The following is an 18,382-nucleotide window of genomic DNA, read 5'->3' on the forward strand; positions in this document are numbered from 1 at the left end:
CGAGCCCACGCGCTCCAATCCCTGAGCCCAGAGTCGCCAAACCCACGTGCCCCGACCCGAGCCCAGAGCCCCCAGTCCACATGCCCCGACACCCAAACACCCGAGCCCACGTGCCCCGACCCCTGAGCCCCGAGCCCACGCACCCCGATCGCTGAACCCAGAGCCCCCAAGCCCACCTGCCCTGACCCCTGAGCCCCCGAGCCCACATGCCCCGAGCCCTAGAGTGGGCTCCACAACCAGCGAAGCTGGCAAGTGAGAAACCTGCACCTGCAGCTGGAGAGCAGCCCTGCCCACCCCAACTAGAGAAACCCCCGAGCAACAGTGAGGACCCAGCACAGCCAGAAGTGAATAAATAAACTTAGTTTAAAAAATGAGTAGGAAATTAGGTTAAAAAAAAAAAGCACACCTTGACAGGGCACTGGATTAGCGGCAGCAGGTTCGCGGCTGCCCTGCTGTGGAGGTCAGCAGGCGGCCTGGTCTCCAAGGCTGGAGAGGCAGGACTCTAAGGCTGAACTTGCAGCAGGGAAAACACAGGCAGGTCATCTCATTTCTCCGTCTGTTTTCCCGTCTGTGAAACAGCGATACTGGGGGCGGCTTGAACTAGATGGCTGGGAGTTTCTTGCCAGTTAAAATCAGTGATTTTAGTTATCAGTTTGGTTGAGACCTTAAAGAGGTGGCGTGGGTTCTCACAAACCCCATGGAAAGCAAGGCTGAGATGTGTGTTCAGGGCGTGACCGAACGCCTTCTCACCTTCGGTTCTCTCTCCTCTTCCCTGGGGCTCAGACAGTAAAGAATCCGCCTGCAGTGTGCGAGATCTGGGTTCAGTCTCTGGGTTGGGAAGATGCCCTGGAGAAACGGCTAACCCACTCCAGTGTTCTTGCCTGGAGAATCCCATGGACAGGGGAGCCTGGCGGGCTACAGTCCATGGGGTCACAAAGAGTCGGACAGGACTGAGTGACTAAACTTTTACCCAAGAAGAAGGTGCTTAACAAAGAGTAGCCTCGTCTCCAGCAGTTGCTAACCCAGCCCAATCATCCTGGGATTCAGTCCCAGAGACAGGAAGCAACTTCAGTTCAAAGTCCTGCATCCATACTAGAAAACAGTGGTCGTCAACTGAGGATTGCGTTTGTTCTAAAAACCAACTGAAGTGCATATTTAGTGGTGTTTTGATGGGGCTTCTGGCACAATCTGACAAACTATATTACATGATAGTAAAAACAGCAGTAAGAGTTGATATTTATTGAGACCTTAGTGTGTGCTCAGCGCTTAACATAATCTCTCATCTCATTCTCACAGTATGAGACATACATTTATTTCCATTTTATAGATGAGAAAGTTGAGGCACTGAGAAGGTCAGTGCTTTGCCCATCGTTACACAGCAGGTAATGACTGTGACTTGGGTTTGAGCCCTAGTCGGTCCAGTTCCACAGCTCTGCTGTGAGTGATGATGAACAGTGAATCAGGAAGGCAGGAGTAGAATTTGGGAACTAATGCAATTGAGTCCCTATTCCTGCCTGAAAGGTATATTTTCTTTCTCTCTTTTTTCTCTTCTTTGGCCATACCACGCTGCATGCAAGGTCTTCGTTCTCCGACCAGGGACCGAACCCATGCTCCCTGCAGTAGAGATGTGGAGCCTTAACAGTTGGCCCACCAGGGGAGTCCCACTCGCTGCCACCTGAACAGCACCGTTTATTGGGCCTGTGCCAAGTCTTGGGGAACAAGGATGAAGGACGGGACGTGATGTTTGCCCTGGTTTGCAAACTGCTGTTCTGAGTAATGAGCAGAGCTCTGTGTTTCGGGAGGAAGGTGCCAGGATGTGGTCCCCTCTCGTTACAGAGGGGTGCCATGGGGCCAGGCGGCCGGGGTCAGAGCCGCCCCAGAGCAGGACCAGCGGACTCGGGGCCCAGCGCCGGTCCTGGGAGTCCCTCTGTGTCCTTGGTGAGTTCCGTGGACCGTTCTGGGCTTGTTTCTTCACCTGTAAAATGGCACCTCGAGGCCTGATTCTGCTGGGTACGGTGTGTAAACAAATAATGATATGTTTGGGAAAAGTCTTGGAGCTTCTTGGAAAGGCACTTTGCAAGCTAGAAGAGTACCCTTCTTGGGACTCATTAGAGGAAAAAATCAGAACTTGAGAGGCTGATATTGCTTCTTACTCCTTGGAACTGGAGACCTCCTAGGAAAATGCTCACGCGGAGGAAGAATTCAGCAAGAAATCTCAGCTCTAAGGAGATAGGGGAGGCTGACAGGGACCTTCCTGCCCTGACCTTGTGTTCACATCTTATCTCAAGGATGAGATGAGGGTTCAGAGGCCGTGTTAGCGCTTACGCACGTATCAGTAGGAGTGTTTGCTAACGGGACCTCGTTGTTAACCCATTCTGCATACAACTGAGTCATTTTGCTGTAACTAACACAACATTCTAATTCAGCTATACTTCAAAAAAGAATTAAAAAAGCAAAGTGTGTGTTGGGGGATTCCCTGACAAGCCTTGGGTTAAGATTCTGGGCTTCCACTGCAGGGGGCAGGGGACACGGGTTTGATCCCTGGTCTGGGAACTAAGATCCCGTGTGCTGTGTGCTTGGCACAGCCAGAAACAACGGCAGGTTTTTGTTACGTATCCCGAATGAGCTGATGCTGACTCTCTGGGTAGCATAGGTCACCGAGTCTGCTTCTGGCCCTTGGGGCATACCATGTTAATTATACAACACTGGCTCGAGGCAGTCGTGAAGACAACGTGCTGGCTGCTTTTGTAGCCCGTCTGTGATCCCCGTCTGTATTTACAGGGTAGTATGTGTGCGCTGTATGAATCGCGTGCATTTTCGCCTTCCCGTGGTGTTCTAGCATGACTGCAATGTTTCCTCTTTCTTAGCCTGTATGAGCATAATAGGCAGAAGACAGGTGCTTCTGTTTAAAGTTGATGGCATGGAATGCTCTGTAAACGTAGAAATTAGATCTGGGTTCAAATCCTAATCCCACTCTCTATTTTTAAACCATTGCCATTGCTTTGCTGTCTGATTTTTTTTTAGCATTTTATTTATTTATCGGCCACGCTTGGTCTACTTGCCGAGCTCAGCTGTCCTCTAGCTGCGCTGAGCAGGGCCGCCCGCTCGCTGCACAGATTCTCATCTCCGAGCACCGACTCTAGGAGCACAGGCTCGGTTACCCTGCAGCGTGTGGGAGCTTCCTAGACCAGGGATTGAACCCGTGTTCCCTGCGTGGACAGGAGGATTCTTAACTACTGAATCACTAGGGAAGTCCTCCTGCTCTTTATTAAAAATCCAGCTTGAGCACATTAGGGCTTCCCTGATAGCTCAGTTGGTAAAGAATCTGCCTGCAAGGCAGGAGACTACAGTTGGATTCCTGAGTCGGGAAGATCCCCTGGAGCAGGGAAAGGCTACCCACTCCAGTATTCCTGGGCTTCCCTGCTGGGTCAGCTGGGAAAGAATCCGCTGATCCCTGGGTTGGGAAGATCCCCTGGAGGAGGAAAAGCCTACCCACTCCAGTATTTTGGCCCAGAGAATTCCATGGACTGTATAGTCCATGAGGTCGCAAAGAGTCGGACACGACTTTCACTTTGAGCACATCACTGCACCTCGGGAGCTTGCTTCCTTATCTGTCACATGATTATGACAGTGCCTGCCTGATTCACAGGGGGGTGTGAAGCGTTAGTGGTGTTATTTCTGCTAACACTTCATCATGATTTCAAGTGCAGTCCCTGATACATGGGACTCGGAGTCAGGCAGGCTTCCTCCCTGGTGTGTTCACCATCTCAGTTCGCTGCGGTGACAAGACACACAGCATACATGGGACTTGGCTTGGACTGACTTGGCATGGGCCGTGAAAGGGCTCTGTGTAGACCTATGACTCAGACTTTGTTCCTGATTCATAGACTCCTGAAAAGGGGTCTTGCTGATGGAACGATTGACATCACCACCAGAGAAGATGGCCACTGCAGCGTCTGCATTGTGTGCGCGTGCGCGCGCGCGGTCTCAGACCAATTCCTTCTGGCTCCCCAGATCACACATACTCTCTTTACATTAACCGGTTCTGGTTTTTTTAAGTATAGAGTCTTTTTCTATTGCAGTAAAATATACACAACATGTTTTAAACATGTTAACCGTTTAAAAATGTGCAGTTCAGTAGCGTGAAGTCCGTTACACTAACCAGTGCTCTGTTCTGTCACCATCTGTATCGTTCCCTCGTTCTCGTCAGGCTGAGAGGGAGAAGCACAGCTACATGAGATGTCTATTGTGACCCCGTTTCCCGGAAGTGTACGTACACAGCTTCGTGTGGACGTCCTGGATTCTTTGCGAGAACACGGAAACAACTGTTTGTACTGCGTCCCTTTGGAAAGTGGGCTTGGGCTTCGCTGGCCGCCCCCTGGTTGACCTCACCTCTCCATGCAGGGGGTGCGGGCTCTGTCCCTGGTCTGGTCGCTATGATCCCACAAGCCTCGTGACCAAAATCAATAAAAGCCAAGTCATAAAACAGAGACACTCACTAGTGTAACAAATTCAGTGAAGGGTTTAAAAATGGTCCACATCAAAAAATATTTATCTTAAAAGAGGGTCAAGGAATTTCAAAACCCTCCGGAAGTAAAACCGATAGTCTAGTGCACGCCCACACCCGTCTCCTGCTTCAGCAAGTATCAGTTCATCACCAGGCACCCAGCTTGAGGTTAGGCACTTTTGAAATTTTTTAATCTACCAAGGGCATGGATTTGTTTGGTCATTTGAATTTTTAATTATAAAATAAATCCAGACACGAAAAGACAATGCAGTGTGTTAGCTTCCATTGGTTCCTGTCTTATTTTCTTATCCTTTTAGACTTGGGACCTTTCAAGGGCGGGTGAGTAAGCGTGATTTCCTCTGAATTCTCCGGTCCCCAAGGACAGACACTGGCCGTTCCTGGACATCTGGAAGGGACAATAGCTGGGCTTGAAAGCACATGGATGTCAGTGCTGTTGCCCGGGTCCCCAGGCTCGCGCAGTCAGCCACACCGTTCTGCTGGCTGTGTGTTTTAATTAGACTGTTTGCTTGGGCTGAGATTTATGCCGCTGTTTCTAAATGAGAGCATGTGGTTTCCAGCTCTCTTTGTTCTCTGAGCCCTGCAACCCGCTGCAGTTTTCCACGAGCTGCTTTTTTGAAAAACAATTTCTGCCTTTCTTAGCTGATGGACGGTAATTTCGTAGGGATTATTAGCACCCTGCGCTCTTAGCGTTTGTTCTCCTGGAGCTAGAAGAGGAAATTGTCAGGTGGCACTTTCAGCAGCTGGTTCGCTGGCCGCGAATAGAATATTACAAAATCACCTTGATTCTAAGGCCTGTGAACCAGCTGTCTGAAATGAATGATGGGAAGGTGGCTTTTGTATTTAAATTCTCCAGCCGGTGGCATAGAAAATGCAGTTAAAACAGAGATTCTTCTTCCCAGGAGTTCAATGTGGATTGATTTGGACTCTTCTTCAGAAGACTCTTCTGCCCCATGCATCTCAAGGCTCAGGGTGTGATTTTTCCCATCAGTGAGGCTCTGTGCCCTGCCGTGTACTAGGCACTGGAATTAACAAAACAAATCAGCAGCTCTCCCCTAGCATCCCTCACTCCCTCTGACTGTAACACAGTGGGATGACTGCTTTACTAGTGGGCGAGCAGAGGAGGGAAGCTCGTTTTCTGGTTTGGGGTGGCCGGGGAAATGTTCCCAGGGGAGGTGCTTTTAAGCCGAAGAGCAAGTAGAAATTTTTTAGCTATTACAGGCAAGAGGAGGGGGTGTTTTAAGCCGAGGGATGTCTGTCTTGAGAGTAGATAGAGTCCAGGATGTCCAGACGGTGGGACGGGCACGCCGGTGCGCGGGGCACAGAGATGGTGAGGAAGCTTGGGAGGGCCGCGCTCACCGCAGGCCTCCTGGGCCGGGCGGGTGCAGGCCTCGTGGAACCGGAGCCGAGACTCCTGCAGGCGCCGGAAGGGGCTGACTCTGTTCCGGTTACCATCAGAGCGCGTGCAGCTTGGAGGAAGAACCGAAAGGCCCGAAGGAACCGCGGGGCCGGGTCGGGGCCTCTGGCCGCCTCTCCCCGCGCCCTCCCGGAGCTGGCCTGCGCCCCGCCTTCCCTGGTTGCCCGGTTCCTCAGGATCCTGAGGATGTTTAACCTGTGTTCTAAACACTTCATTGTTGGCTTGGCCAGAAAAGTTCACTTGGGTTTTTCCGTAGCATCCTATGGAGGAATCCAAATGAACGTTTCGGTCGATCCGGTGGATGGTCCCGGGACGCGGGGGCTCTGCGCCGGGAGCCGCCGGAAGACCAGGGGCGTCCGGGCCGAACCGGGACCTCCTCACTGCTCGGTTTTCCGCACTGGCTCCCGGGTGGGCTCCGCCTCGAAGGAAGGCTCCTAGCACAGATAAGGCTCGAAACCGTTGCCCCTGTTCCCGTGATGGACGCAGCCGTCCTGCTGGGCTTGGCCGACGGCTGTCCCTTGAGTGGGGAGCATCCTGTGGCCCTGGTCCCTTCGCCAAGCAGCCGGTGGGTGCGGGGACCCCCTAAGTCAGGGACTCTCAGCCAAGCTCCGCCCCGGGCGGGGAAGGCCAGCTCGGGGGTCTGCACGCTGCCCGGGGTGGCCGGGGTGCTGGAGGCGTTCTGCAGCAGCAGGGGCTGTGGGCCTGGCACACAGGGTGACCGGCGTGTTTGCAAGGGCGGCTCAGCATCTCACCGAGTCTTCCTGGAGAATGCCATCCCAGAGAGGCTCTAGTGTGCAGAATTTCTCTTTTCCCACAAGAAAAATATTCCCAGTTTGAAATATTGCCTCCTCTACCCACTTCTTGGGGATCATGCATATTTGTGTATTAAACGTTGTGGAAATTTGTAAGCAGTAAACTGAGTTCAAAGAAATGGAAATGCTTTTTCAAAAAAACAAACAAAAAAAACACACAAGGGAATCCCCTGGCCGTCCAGTGGTTAAACTCCAGGCTTTCACTGCCGAGTCCCTAGTCAGGGAACTAAGCTCCCACAAGCCACAGAGAATAACCAGAAAAACCACACACACACCAGCACAACAGGCATTAAAACTTTGGAAGTGGATTGCCCCAGGAGTGAAACCATGAAAGTTGCTTTTTTTTAAAGATAAATTCCATAATATTAGATGTTCACAAAGTCGTGGGGTGAGAACCCCCACTTTTTTTAGTGAGAAGCTTCCCTATGTTTTAGAAAAGGGGGTCATTTCTGTTAGTGCCCCTGTATCCTTATTTGTTCACCAGATATTTATGAAGTACTCGTGGTGCCAGGCACAGCACTTGGTTATTTACAGTATGAAAATTCTTATCTCTTTATTGGGCTGGTTTTTCTGGAATTTTTCATGCTTATGTTTAGAATTCTGTATTTCTATCAAAGAGAAACAGACAGTAACAGTTATTGAACATTTTTAACCCCGATAACATGTCTGAAAAGATCGAGTTCTAGGCTGCCGCCGAGATCCGAAGTTCTTTCCCCTCGATATTTCTGCTCGGTTTCCTAGACGTGGAAATACACCAGGCCCTGGTGGGCTGCTAGGGTGGTGACCAGAGCTGCTTTGTACTGCACAGTGTGAGGTTCAGAGGGAGGCAGGCCTGCTCCAGAATTAGCACCAAGCTCAGTGCCGAAGGCATCGTAACCGAAAGGCTCTGTTCTGTAGTATTTAAAGATAAATATGACCTAACACTTTTTAAGTTGGAAAGTTTACAGGAGCCGAAACTTGTCTCTTGGCTCATAACATATTCTTTCCTCCTCCACCAAATTATATAGCAGCTTATTCCACATTTCAGTTTCTAAATAAATTGGTCCTCATTATTCTTAGATTCCTGACAGACATCTCGTCTAAGAATTACTGTTTTGCATTCTGCCACTTTGAGCATGTTAAACAAATTACTCAGTGTCATTGTCACTGAATTAATTAGAACGATTCACGTGATGACTTTAGCACACCAATGTGAACGTGCTTTTTTTTTTTTTTTAATTAAGGCTTGTTTACGTGTTATTAATACTTAGATTTGTGGCTTTAACATTAGCAGCCTCTGGGAGCTGTCATGAGGATTAATGCCAGTGAAGCAGTCAGAGCTGCATGGCTTTTAGTAAGGGCTCGAATGCTGTCTTGATCCTTATTAACCAGCTTTGTGATCGTGTGAGGAGATAATCAGTGTGGTTGCCGTTATCCTGGTTTTACCAGCAAGGATGCTGATGCTCACAAATTTAGTCGTCTGGAATTACTGGCCATCAGGATGAGAGCCAAGTGCTATATTCCTGACTGTCCTCATAATTAACATTTTGGGGTTTAGTATTTCAACATGTGAATTTGTGGAGAATGAAAGCATTCAGGCCACAGCAGTTAAGTCACTCGTGAAAATGCTTAGTACAGTGCTGAGCACATAGTAGGAACTCCACTGAAAGGGTTCTTTTCGGGACCTTGCTGGTGGTCCGCTGGTTGAGTCTGCCCTGCTGTGCAGGGGACGTGGGTTTGATCCCTGGTCAGGGGGCTAAGCTCCCATGAGGCGCTGAGCAGCTCAGCCTGCGTGCCATGGTGAAGATGGTGCGTTCTGCAGCTAAATCCCGATGCAGCCAGATAGATAGATAAATACTCAATAGAATAAATGGTTCTTTTCTCTCCGTGCACTTTGTACCTTTTAGGACTCTCATCTCTCTTCTCTCCCTGCCCCCCTGTCGACACCCCAGCTGAGCCCTTCATCCCCAGACTTCTCAGGAGCCTCCATCTTCAGCAGTGGGTAACTGTCTTCACTCAAGCTGCCACAGCCAAGAATCACCGACTGGGTGGCTTAAACATCAGCAATTCACTGTCTTATAGCTCTCAGAGCTAACAACCTGAGATCACAGTGCTGGTGGGGCTGGTCCTCCTGAGGCCTCTCTCCTTGGTCTGTAGATGGCTGCCCTCTCTCTGTGTCCTCACTGGCCCTCATCTGAGATCACAGTGCTGGTGGTGCCAGTCCTCCTGAGGCCTTTCTCCTTGGTGTGTAGACGGCCGCCCTCTCCTGCGTCCTCACTGGTCCTCATCTGAGATCATGAGGCTGGTGGGGCTGGTCCTCCTGAGGCCCCTCTCCTTGGTCTGTAGATGGCCGCCCTCTCTCTGCGTCCTCACTGGTCCTCATCTGATCACAGTGCTGGTGGGGCTGGTCCTCCTGAGGCCTCTCTCCTCGGTCTGTAGACGGCCGCCCTCTCTCTGCGTCCTCACTGGTCCTCATCTGATCACAGTGCTGGTGGGGCTGGTCCTCCTGAGGCCTCTCTCCTTGGTCTGTAGATGGCTGCCTTCTCTCTGCGTCCTCACTGGCCCTCCGATCTGAGATCATGGTGCTGGTGGGGCTGGTCCTGCTGAGGCCCCTCTCCTTGGTCTGCAGACGGCTGCCCTTTCTCTGGGTCCTCACTGGCCCTCGGATCTAAGATCACGGTGCTGGTGGGGCTGGTCCTCCTGAGGCCTCTCTCCTTGGTGTGTAGACGGCAGCCCTCTCCTGCGTCCTCAGTGGCCCTCCCTCTCAGCCTGTCTGTGTCCTGATCCCCACTTCTTAAAGGGAAACTACTCCTGTTAGTCCAGGGCCTGCCCTAGTGACCTCATTTGCTTGTAATTACCTTTTAAAAGACCCTGCCTCCAAATGCATTCACATTCTGAAGTACCAGGGATTACAGCCTCAATGTATGAATTTTAGGGGAGCTCAGCTCAGCCTATGACAGTGGTGTAGCAAGGAAGAGCATCTTGGGTCATAGCTCCAGCCCAGAACGTTCCCAACTCAGAGTCACAACCCTTGGAATATCAAAACCCATTAAATTCCCTTTAGTGCACTCCAGCAGGCTCAGTGGGTAAAGAATCTGCCTGCAATGCAGGAGACACAGGAGACCTGGGTTCAGTTCCTGGGTTGGGAAGATCCTCTGGAGGAAGGCATGGCTACCCACTCCAGTATTCTTGCCTGGAGAATCCTCATGGACAGAGGAGCCTGTTGGGCTATAGTCCATAAGGTTGCAAAGAGTGGACTTGACTGAAGCGAGTGAGCACACACATTAAAAAAAAAAAAAGGCAGGAGCAGAACCTCGTTCCTTTCTTCAGGAATGGGAGGGGTGGGACCTGTTCTGTGTTGGGTGCTGTACTGAGTTGCTGGTGCTTAACAGACATTGTGGCCCCAAATCTCAGCATCACCGAGGATAGGATCAGTGCAGTTGCCGCCATCTGACAGAGGAAGAGAGACGTCCACCCGGTTTCTGTGTGGTTACTCAGTCAACCCCATTTCTCGGCAGTATTGAGATAATGAAGTGAGACGCATGGGAGTCACATGCTTCCAGGCTCCTCTGTCCATGGGACTTTCCAGGCAAGAACACTGGAGTGGGTTGCCATGTCCTTCTCCAGGGGGTCTTCCGACGCAGGGCTTGAACCCGGGCCTCCTGCGGCTCCTGCATTTGCACCACTTGCCCCAGCCGGGAAGCCCTGGTCTGTGTAAAGAGCCTCACAAGGGGCTTAGTTGTTGCCCCCAGGAAGGCGAGACCAGCAAGGGCAGGCATCATCGTGCGTTTTCCGACTTCAGTCACTACTGCTCGGAAGTACCTGATAGGCAGGTTGGGTCGACGCTCATTTGTGTTTGCTGTGTGATGGAGTGAATCCAGAGGGCATGGATTCGTAGCAGTCTGTGAAGAGGAGGTACTTGGTTTCTGCAGGTTTCTAGAAGTTTCTTGGTTGGTTGCAACCGTAAGCTCCCCCCTCCTCCCCCAGTGGAGAGCAAGTGAGGGAGGGATAGGGTGAGAATGCTCTCTGGACTGACGCGGAGCTCTGTGTTGTCAGAGCTTGGGTCTGCCTCCCCTCTGTGTGTCACTCTGGATCTGCAGGTTGGGGTCACTTTCTGCAGCCTCTGCTCTGACCGGAGGGAAATGGCCCGCTGACATAAAGGTATTTGGATGGCGCTCTGATGCGTCCTGGGCTTGAATTTCGTTACTGCTCTCTGGGACTGAGTCAGTGATGCGTGTTGTCATCAGAATTCCTAAAATGATTGCCAACTTTTCTTTCCAGGCTCAGGCTGCATGAAGAAAAGGTGATTAAAGATAGGCGACATCATCTTAAAACCTACCCAAACTGTTTCGTCGCAAAAGAACTGATTGACTGGCTGATTGAACACAAGGAGGCGTCTGACAGAGAGACAGCAATTAAGCTCATGCAGAAGCTGGCGGACCGGGGCATCATCCACCACGGTGAGTGAGGCGGCCACAGGGGTGTTTTTGGCCACACGCTGTAGGGGGTGGGATCTCGGTTCCCCAAACAGGGATTGAACCTGTGTCCCTGCCCGGGAGTGCAGCCTCTTAACTGCAGGACCTCCAGGGAAGCCCCGAATCTTCTGTTTCAGGTACGAGCCCACCCATTTAAGAAATAGAGCATCTCACTTTGCCCCTTGGGCACCTCTGCCCAGCTACATTCCCTTCCTTCTTCCAAGAGGCATCCGGGTTTATTTCTGTGGACTTCTTGACACTTTTCCATCTCTGAGTATGCATCTCTTAGCAGTGTAACATGTTGTTTTAAATCACGATAGACTCTGCCTTTGCAGTGTGGTCCGCGCCCTGTTTGTGGGCTTCACTCACGTTGGTGGTGTGTCTTGTTTGCGCCTTGTCACTGCAGTGGGTACCGTGTACCATTTGGCCATCGTACCTTCATCCACTCTACTGACGGACGTTTGGGCTGTGTCCAAGCTTTGCTGTTACTCTGTGTTTCAGTGGCTGTTCCTGACCGTATCCCTCTGAAACGTCTAACCCTGGCCAAGACCTTTCACGCGCTGCTGCTCTCTTGGGCTGAAATGCCCACCATCTCCGTTCGCTCATTTTCTGCTCTCCTTCAGGTCTCCACTTGCAGGCAGACTCTGCAGAGAGGCGTCCCTCCCCACCGTGGAGCACCCCACATCTGGGTGTGCCTTTGACGTCTCCTCAGCTCTTTCGTAGCCGCATCGCCTCATGTTTCAATTACATATGGACCTGTCTCTATCTCGCTGGCTTTCACATTCTTGCAGGCTGATACCTACCCTGCTATCGTGCTCAAGAAGAGTTTGTGGAAAGAAGGATGAGTTGAGTTTTGTGACTCTCTTAACAAATGATGATGATGATAGCTCATAAAACTGAGCGCTTTTCTGTATCAGGGACTGGGCTAAATACATGTATTAAATTGTCAAGTGGTACGCTTGAGAAGTTAGGTAATAAAACAAATCTTAATTAGCATCTCCCTTCATCTGAGTGAGTTATAAGAGGTTTTTTTTTTTCCTTACTTGACTCTTTGTTATATTGTCTTTCAGTTTGTGATGAGCATAAGGAATTCAAGGACGTCAAACTCTTCTACCGCTTTAGAAAGGATGACGGCACCTTCCCCCTGGACAACGAAGTGAAGGCCTTCGTGAGGGGACAGAGGCTGTATGAGAAGTAGGTTGCACGTGGACTCCTCTGCTTGAAGCTTGTAGGGCTCTTTCCGTCTTTTATCATTTTGACTTCAGCCCGGCTCTCCCATGTGGGGTGGTTGCATAACTCTTCCTTTTAATATGAGAAAACTCTGTCCCTCACTTGCTTTTCTGTTTGCCAGAAATTGAGTCGATTTCATAAGATTCTTAATAAGGAATTTATTTCAATAGCATCTTCTATATTTAGGTCGATTTAACAAAATCCAAAAGTGAAAGCAGAAGGTTGGGCCTTGGTTTTGCCATCCAGCGATGTGGTTGCCTGCTCTCTCTCAAGGGTTAGCGTGTGACTCAGAAGCACAGACTTGTAAACGGCTAGAGAAGCATTGTCAAGTACGGGGGATGTCCAAGCTCAGGTCAAGAGATGAGTAGTGAGAGAACTTCAGAACGCAGAGCGGCGAAGAGGAAGGGCCTTGCAGCTCTCTGGAGGAGAGGACTGTGCTGTGGCCCCGGAGCATTTGTTGGTAGATCTTGACCCTCCCAGGGCTTTGTCTCTGAGCTGAGCTGCTGTTTCTGTGGTTCCGTTCCCAGCCTACCTTCCTTGTTTTTTTTTCCAGGGCAACCTTCAGAGAAAGGAATGAAGGGGCCGCGGCACCCTTTCCTTGACTCTGACTGCCTTTCCCAACACGCACTCATGACATGAAAGAGCCTCCTCTGTAACTGGGTGGGTGTGTGGGGCAGAGGCACCGGGGTGGTCCGGTTAAGTACCGTGATGGTTAGGAGCCGGGCCAGGTTTGAGTTCTAACCGTGGGACCTTCGCCTTCTGAGCCTCGGCGTCCTCCTTTCCAACACGGAAGTGGGTGATGGCGCTGTTCAGCGCTGCTGTGGGCACTCGAAGAATCGTTTGTGTCAAGTCCTTAAGGACTTGGCTCGGAGCCTCTCGTGTTGGTCAGGTCCCGTGGAGGACAGCCGTCTCAGACGCTGACCTGACGTGGCGGCCGCCCTGGACCCGTCTCTCCCCTGTTCTGCCCCTGCCGCGGTCTGCTCCCCTCTCCTCCTGCCGCTGGGCTGTGCAGACGCGTCCTGCCCCGTCGGTGCTACTTCTCCTGGTTCCCTGGCGCCTGCTGTCTGTCCCCAGGTGTAGGAAACCCTGCTCTCCTGCCCCGTGTGGCCGTGAGCGGGGGGCTCCGTCAGCACCTCTGTCTGCACACTGGAGTGTGTGTGTGTGTCACTGCCGCTTAGTTCCTTTTGGAAGCTTCTAGTGGGTGTTTAGCATTTAGGCTACGCTGCTGGTCCACTGAAACTGTTAAGATTTGATGTTGTCAAAAGCATCCATGTCGGGAGTTCCCTGGTGGCCTCGTGGTTGGGATTCTGGGCTCTTCCTGCCGTGGCCAGGTTCAGTCCCTGGCTCGGGACTGAGATCCTGCAAAAAAAATATATATCATTTCCATGGAAGGACTCCAGGCGATTCTGTAACACTTTTCTAGCTAAGATTATCTCCTGGGACCTGGATAGTCACCTTCTGGGAGCCGGGGTTAGCAACAGTTGAAACGTCTGACAGAGAATTTTTCTTACTGGTGGGATGGGTGTGATGAGAAGAGTTGAAGAAAGCTGTTCATCGCGTCCAGAAAACGCTCGCCCAGCCCCAGCCTCTGCTGCTTCCTTCTTACGTCCTCTCACCAGTCGCACTAAACCGTGTGTCTCTGGGCCGTCCAGGTCTCTCTTCTGCCTCTGGGCGCTTACTAATTCATGAATTAGTCCACAAATACTCAGTGAGCCCTCCCCACTTGGCAGGCACGGTTACGGCCCCTGGAAATGTGCCGCGGATCAAAGGCGGACAAAGCCCCTGCCTCTGCGGAGCTTGTAGGCTAGTGGAAGGGGCAGGCGTTGAAGGGGTAACAGGTGAAGATGAGTGTAGTTTCGTACAGGGTTCCCAGTGACAGAGAGAGACCCTTCCTGAGGGCGGTGAGGCGCGTTAGGGGGCACAGGGAAGACATCCCTAAGAGGTGGCGTTGAATGAAGTGTGGATCTGCTGGGACAGCTTCCCGGGTGGAGGGCACAGCAGAGGGGAAGGCCTGGGTGGGAACGCGCTCAGCATATTTCCGGACCGTGAGGAGGCCAGACCGTCCAGGGAGGGGAGAAGGGGTGAGCGGTGGGACGTGGGCCGGGCCAGGCCGCCACGGTGCTGAAGGGTTCCCGTGTGATGGGAGCCCGTTGGAGGGTGGGGCGGCTCCAGTGGGCACTCGGTGTGCTTTTGCCTGTGATGTCCCCTTGTCCAGCGGACTCTCGCTGCCAGGCTCAGCCCTCTCTCTCACTCACTCGGACTCCGGGCTTTGTGTTCAGTATGGCCTTTTCTGAGCATCCGTCCATGTCCCCTTAGGATGGACTTAGGTGACGCTCCCGTGTGATTACCCCGTGCAAGGGCTGTGTTAGGCTTTCGCCCTTGCGTGTTCGCAGCATTAGACTAAGACATTAAGCAGAGGAGCTGCTCTGTCCTTCTTTCTACTGCCTGCAGTTTCACCTGGCCTCGCCGGGCGTAGGTGGTAAGTAATGTGCTAGGGAGGGTGACTAGACTTGGCCCCTGGATGAGCTGACTGGTCTTGCTGGACTTTCTGTGTGTGCTGTTGGCTTTCTAACCACAAGTGTTCAGTGCCTCAGTTCCAGGTAAGTTTATTTCCTCAAACTGCTTGTAAAGTGACCAGCAGGAGAAGCGTTTCATAAGCACTTAACCTGGCAGGACCTAACTGTCACCTTGCAAACCTTGACTCCTACTTTTCCGTTTGCCAGAATGCGTACGGAGCAAACTCTCAGGCCTTTGGAATTGATAGTTCAGTTTACCTATTTGACCAATTTAGTTTGGTTTTTAATGCATTTTCCTTGTTTCTCTGGCCGTCTTTTTCATGAATCTCAGCATGGATTATTATTTTCTACGTTTTGGATACTTAAAAAGATAACAATAAGAAATCTTGGTTTTGATTATGATCTTATTTTCAAGAATCTTTGTTATTTGAAAACTGACTCTGGGACTTCTCTGGCGGTCCTGCGGTTAAGGCTGCGTGCAGGGGTCGTGGCCAGGAAGCTGACATCCCACAGGCACGGCTCAGCCAACAGCAACCAGAAAACTGACTTTTCCCTCTGTGTTATTTCACCGGAGTCTGTGTTTAGGATATTCGTAATAGTTGGGAAGGAGAGTCTTGCAAATATATGTTCCTTTAGTTGTTTTCCCTTTCATATAATAATAGATAATATTTATTGATTGATAGATAGATATCAGATGTCTTGACTAATCCGTTTTATTTAATCATCATAACAAGCCCCTACTTAGATGCTTTCATTGTTCCCATATTATAGATGAGAAGAATGTCACAGGGAGAGGTTAAATCTCTTATCCAAGGTCACCTTATTAGTGAAAAACAAAAGCAGTTGGGTATGAACCCAAGGGTCCAGGGTCCAAACTTATTGTTTCTGCGCTATTAGTGAATCTTCTCTGTTCTGTTCAGTGGAGGGTAAATGAATGGAATCAGTATTTACTTCAAAAATATAACATGGAGTTTGTGAGTATCCGAGTATAGAATTTTCTCTAAAGATTTACTGAAAGTATTCCAGGATTTTAAAGCAGGCATAGGAAAGGAGGAGTAAAATGATTCTCGTTCGTGGTAAATCTCAGCGATGTTCTGTAAATATAATAAAAACAACGACTTCTATTTGTACATTAAGCTTCTCAAAGCATCTGAACCTCCTGCATAGAGGGATAATAGAATAATCATAATAGTGACGACAGTAATGATAGCATTGCTGTTGTTCAGTCACTCAGTTGTGTCCGACTCTGCAACTCGGTGGACTGCAGCATGCAGGCTCCCCTATCCTTCTCCATCTCCCGGTGTCTCCTAACTTATATCCCTTGTGTCGATGATGCCATCCAGTCATCTTAACCTGTGTCGTCCCCTTCTCCTCTCATCTTGAATCGTTCCCAGCATCAGTGTCTTTTCCAAAGAGTCGGCTCTTTGCATCAGGTGACCAAAGTTCTGGAGTTTCAGCTTCAGCATCAGTCCTTCCAGTGAATATTCAGGACTGATCTCCTTTAGGATGGACTGGTTGGATCTCCTTGCAGTCCAAGGCACTCTCAAGAGTCTTCTCTAACACCACAGTTCAAAAGCATCAATTCTTCGGCGCTCAGCCTTCTTTATATGCATGTGTGTGCCGTGTGCTCAGCCATGTCTGACTCTCTGCGACCCCATGGACTGTAGCCTGCCAGGCTCCTCTGTCCATGGGATTCTCCAGGCAAGAACACTGGAGTGGGCTGCCATTTCCTTTCCAGGGTCTTTATATGCATAGTAAATAGTAATATAGAATGGGTGGGGCCTTACCTTACTGTCGCAAGAGGAGGGGAGTCTGGACCCGGAGCGGTGGCATCACCTCCGTGTTGCTGCCGCAGCTCTGGGGACAAGAGACGTCAGCTGGGACAGTGGGTCCGCAGCTTCCCTGCCTGCCCCCAGCCCCGAGGACCTGGCCCTGTTATCAGAATTTCCTTTGTGCTCTCCTCTGGCTTGTTTGTTCTGTGTTATTAATAGGCCTTTGTGTGACTTGGGGGTTTCTGGCTGGTTTTGCTGAAATGTGCTGATTTAGGGGCCCTCTGCCTTTCTAACCCCTGGTGCTGTCAAACTCACGGACTTGTGGGTTCAGGTGGACGGGTTGGTTTCAGCATGTGGGGCAGGACTACCCGAAGTAGGAGCCTTCCCTGCTGCCAGCTCGAGGGGGCCTGAGAAAGAGGGCTGTGCCCAGGGGCTGTGACAGATAAGCCATTGGGAGGACTTCATCGCAGCCCTGCGGGCCCCTGCGCTTCAGCAGGCTTCCTCCCACCTTCCTGGGCAGCTGTGGACTGAGGGCGCAGAGACGGGGCGCATGTCTCCCTGGGGGGCCTTCTGGCTCCACACTCACCTCTGCACAGACACATGGACACAGAGACACACGGACTCACAGAGTCACAGACACACGGACACAGACTCACAGACTCGCAGACACACAGATTCACAGACACACGGACGCACAGACAGACAGACACATAGACTCACGGACACAGAGATGCACGGACTCACAGACTCACGGACACACAGACACACGAACACACAGACTCAGAGACACACGAACTCACAGATTCACAGAGACACAGACACACGGACTCACAGATTCACAGACACACAGACACACGGACTCACAGACACATGGACACACAGACTCACGGACACACAGACACATGGACACACAGACTCACAGACACACTGGCACAGAGACACACAGACTCACAGATTTACAGACACACAGACTCACGGACACACAGATTCTTGGACTCACAGACTCATAGATACACAGACGCAGAGATGCACAGCATGGGGTCGGATCGCAGGTGTTCTCAAACAGGGCAGTTCTTAGTTTTCAATAACACCTTTGAAAGGAGGAAAAGCGTCAGTACCTTAAAGAAACAGCCCAGAATCTGTATGTTGCCTTTGGCTGGTAGGTGTTTCGAGCGCATGTTCCAAACTACAGAGCTGGACTGTCTTGGACAACTTGGCAACATGATCTGTTTCAGAAAAAAGGGTGAGCTCGGGATAACCCAGTGCTCTGTGTGCTAATAAACAGTCAGCTACACAGAGGATATGAGTTGGGGTACAATTTGCACCATGCTCACTAAGATTAATAGTTAAAACACACATTTTTAAACTAACCTTGATCTCATTTTCAGGTGTAGAAGAGACTTGTTAATTTTATTTTTTTTTTAATAAATTTTTTTTTTAAATTTTGGGGTAGAGTTGATTTACCATGGTGTGTGAATTTCAGGTGTACAGCAAAGTGAACCAGCTTAGACACACACATACTCCACTCTTTCTCAGATTCCTTCCAATACACAGGTTACTATAGAATGTTGAGTCTCGCTCCCTGTGCTGTGCAGCGCGTCCCTGCTGATTATCTATATATATTTTGTATATAGTAGAGCCTATGTGTTAATCCCA

General features: G+C 50.7%; 1 protein-coding gene across 1 annotated transcript in view; it reads left to right on the plus strand.

The window, feature by feature from the left end:
- DEPTOR (DEP domain containing MTOR interacting protein) overlaps positions 1 to 18,382 on the plus strand; it is a 157,908-nt gene that overhangs the window by 34,712 nt on the left and 104,814 nt on the right. Inside the window, exons 2-3 of the mRNA XM_061439526.1 lie at positions 11,015 to 11,193; positions 12,279 to 12,402. Of these exons, the coding sequence (XP_061295510.1) occupies positions 11,015 to 11,193; positions 12,279 to 12,402 (303 nt within the window). The remainder of the gene's footprint in view (positions 1 to 11,014; positions 11,194 to 12,278; positions 12,403 to 18,382) is intronic.

The sequence above is a fragment of the Bos javanicus genome, chromosome 14 (genome assembly GCF_032452875.1).
Source record: "Bos javanicus breed banteng chromosome 14, ARS-OSU_banteng_1.0, whole genome shotgun sequence".
Lineage (NCBI taxonomy): Eukaryota > Metazoa > Chordata > Mammalia > Artiodactyla > Bovidae > Bos > Bos javanicus.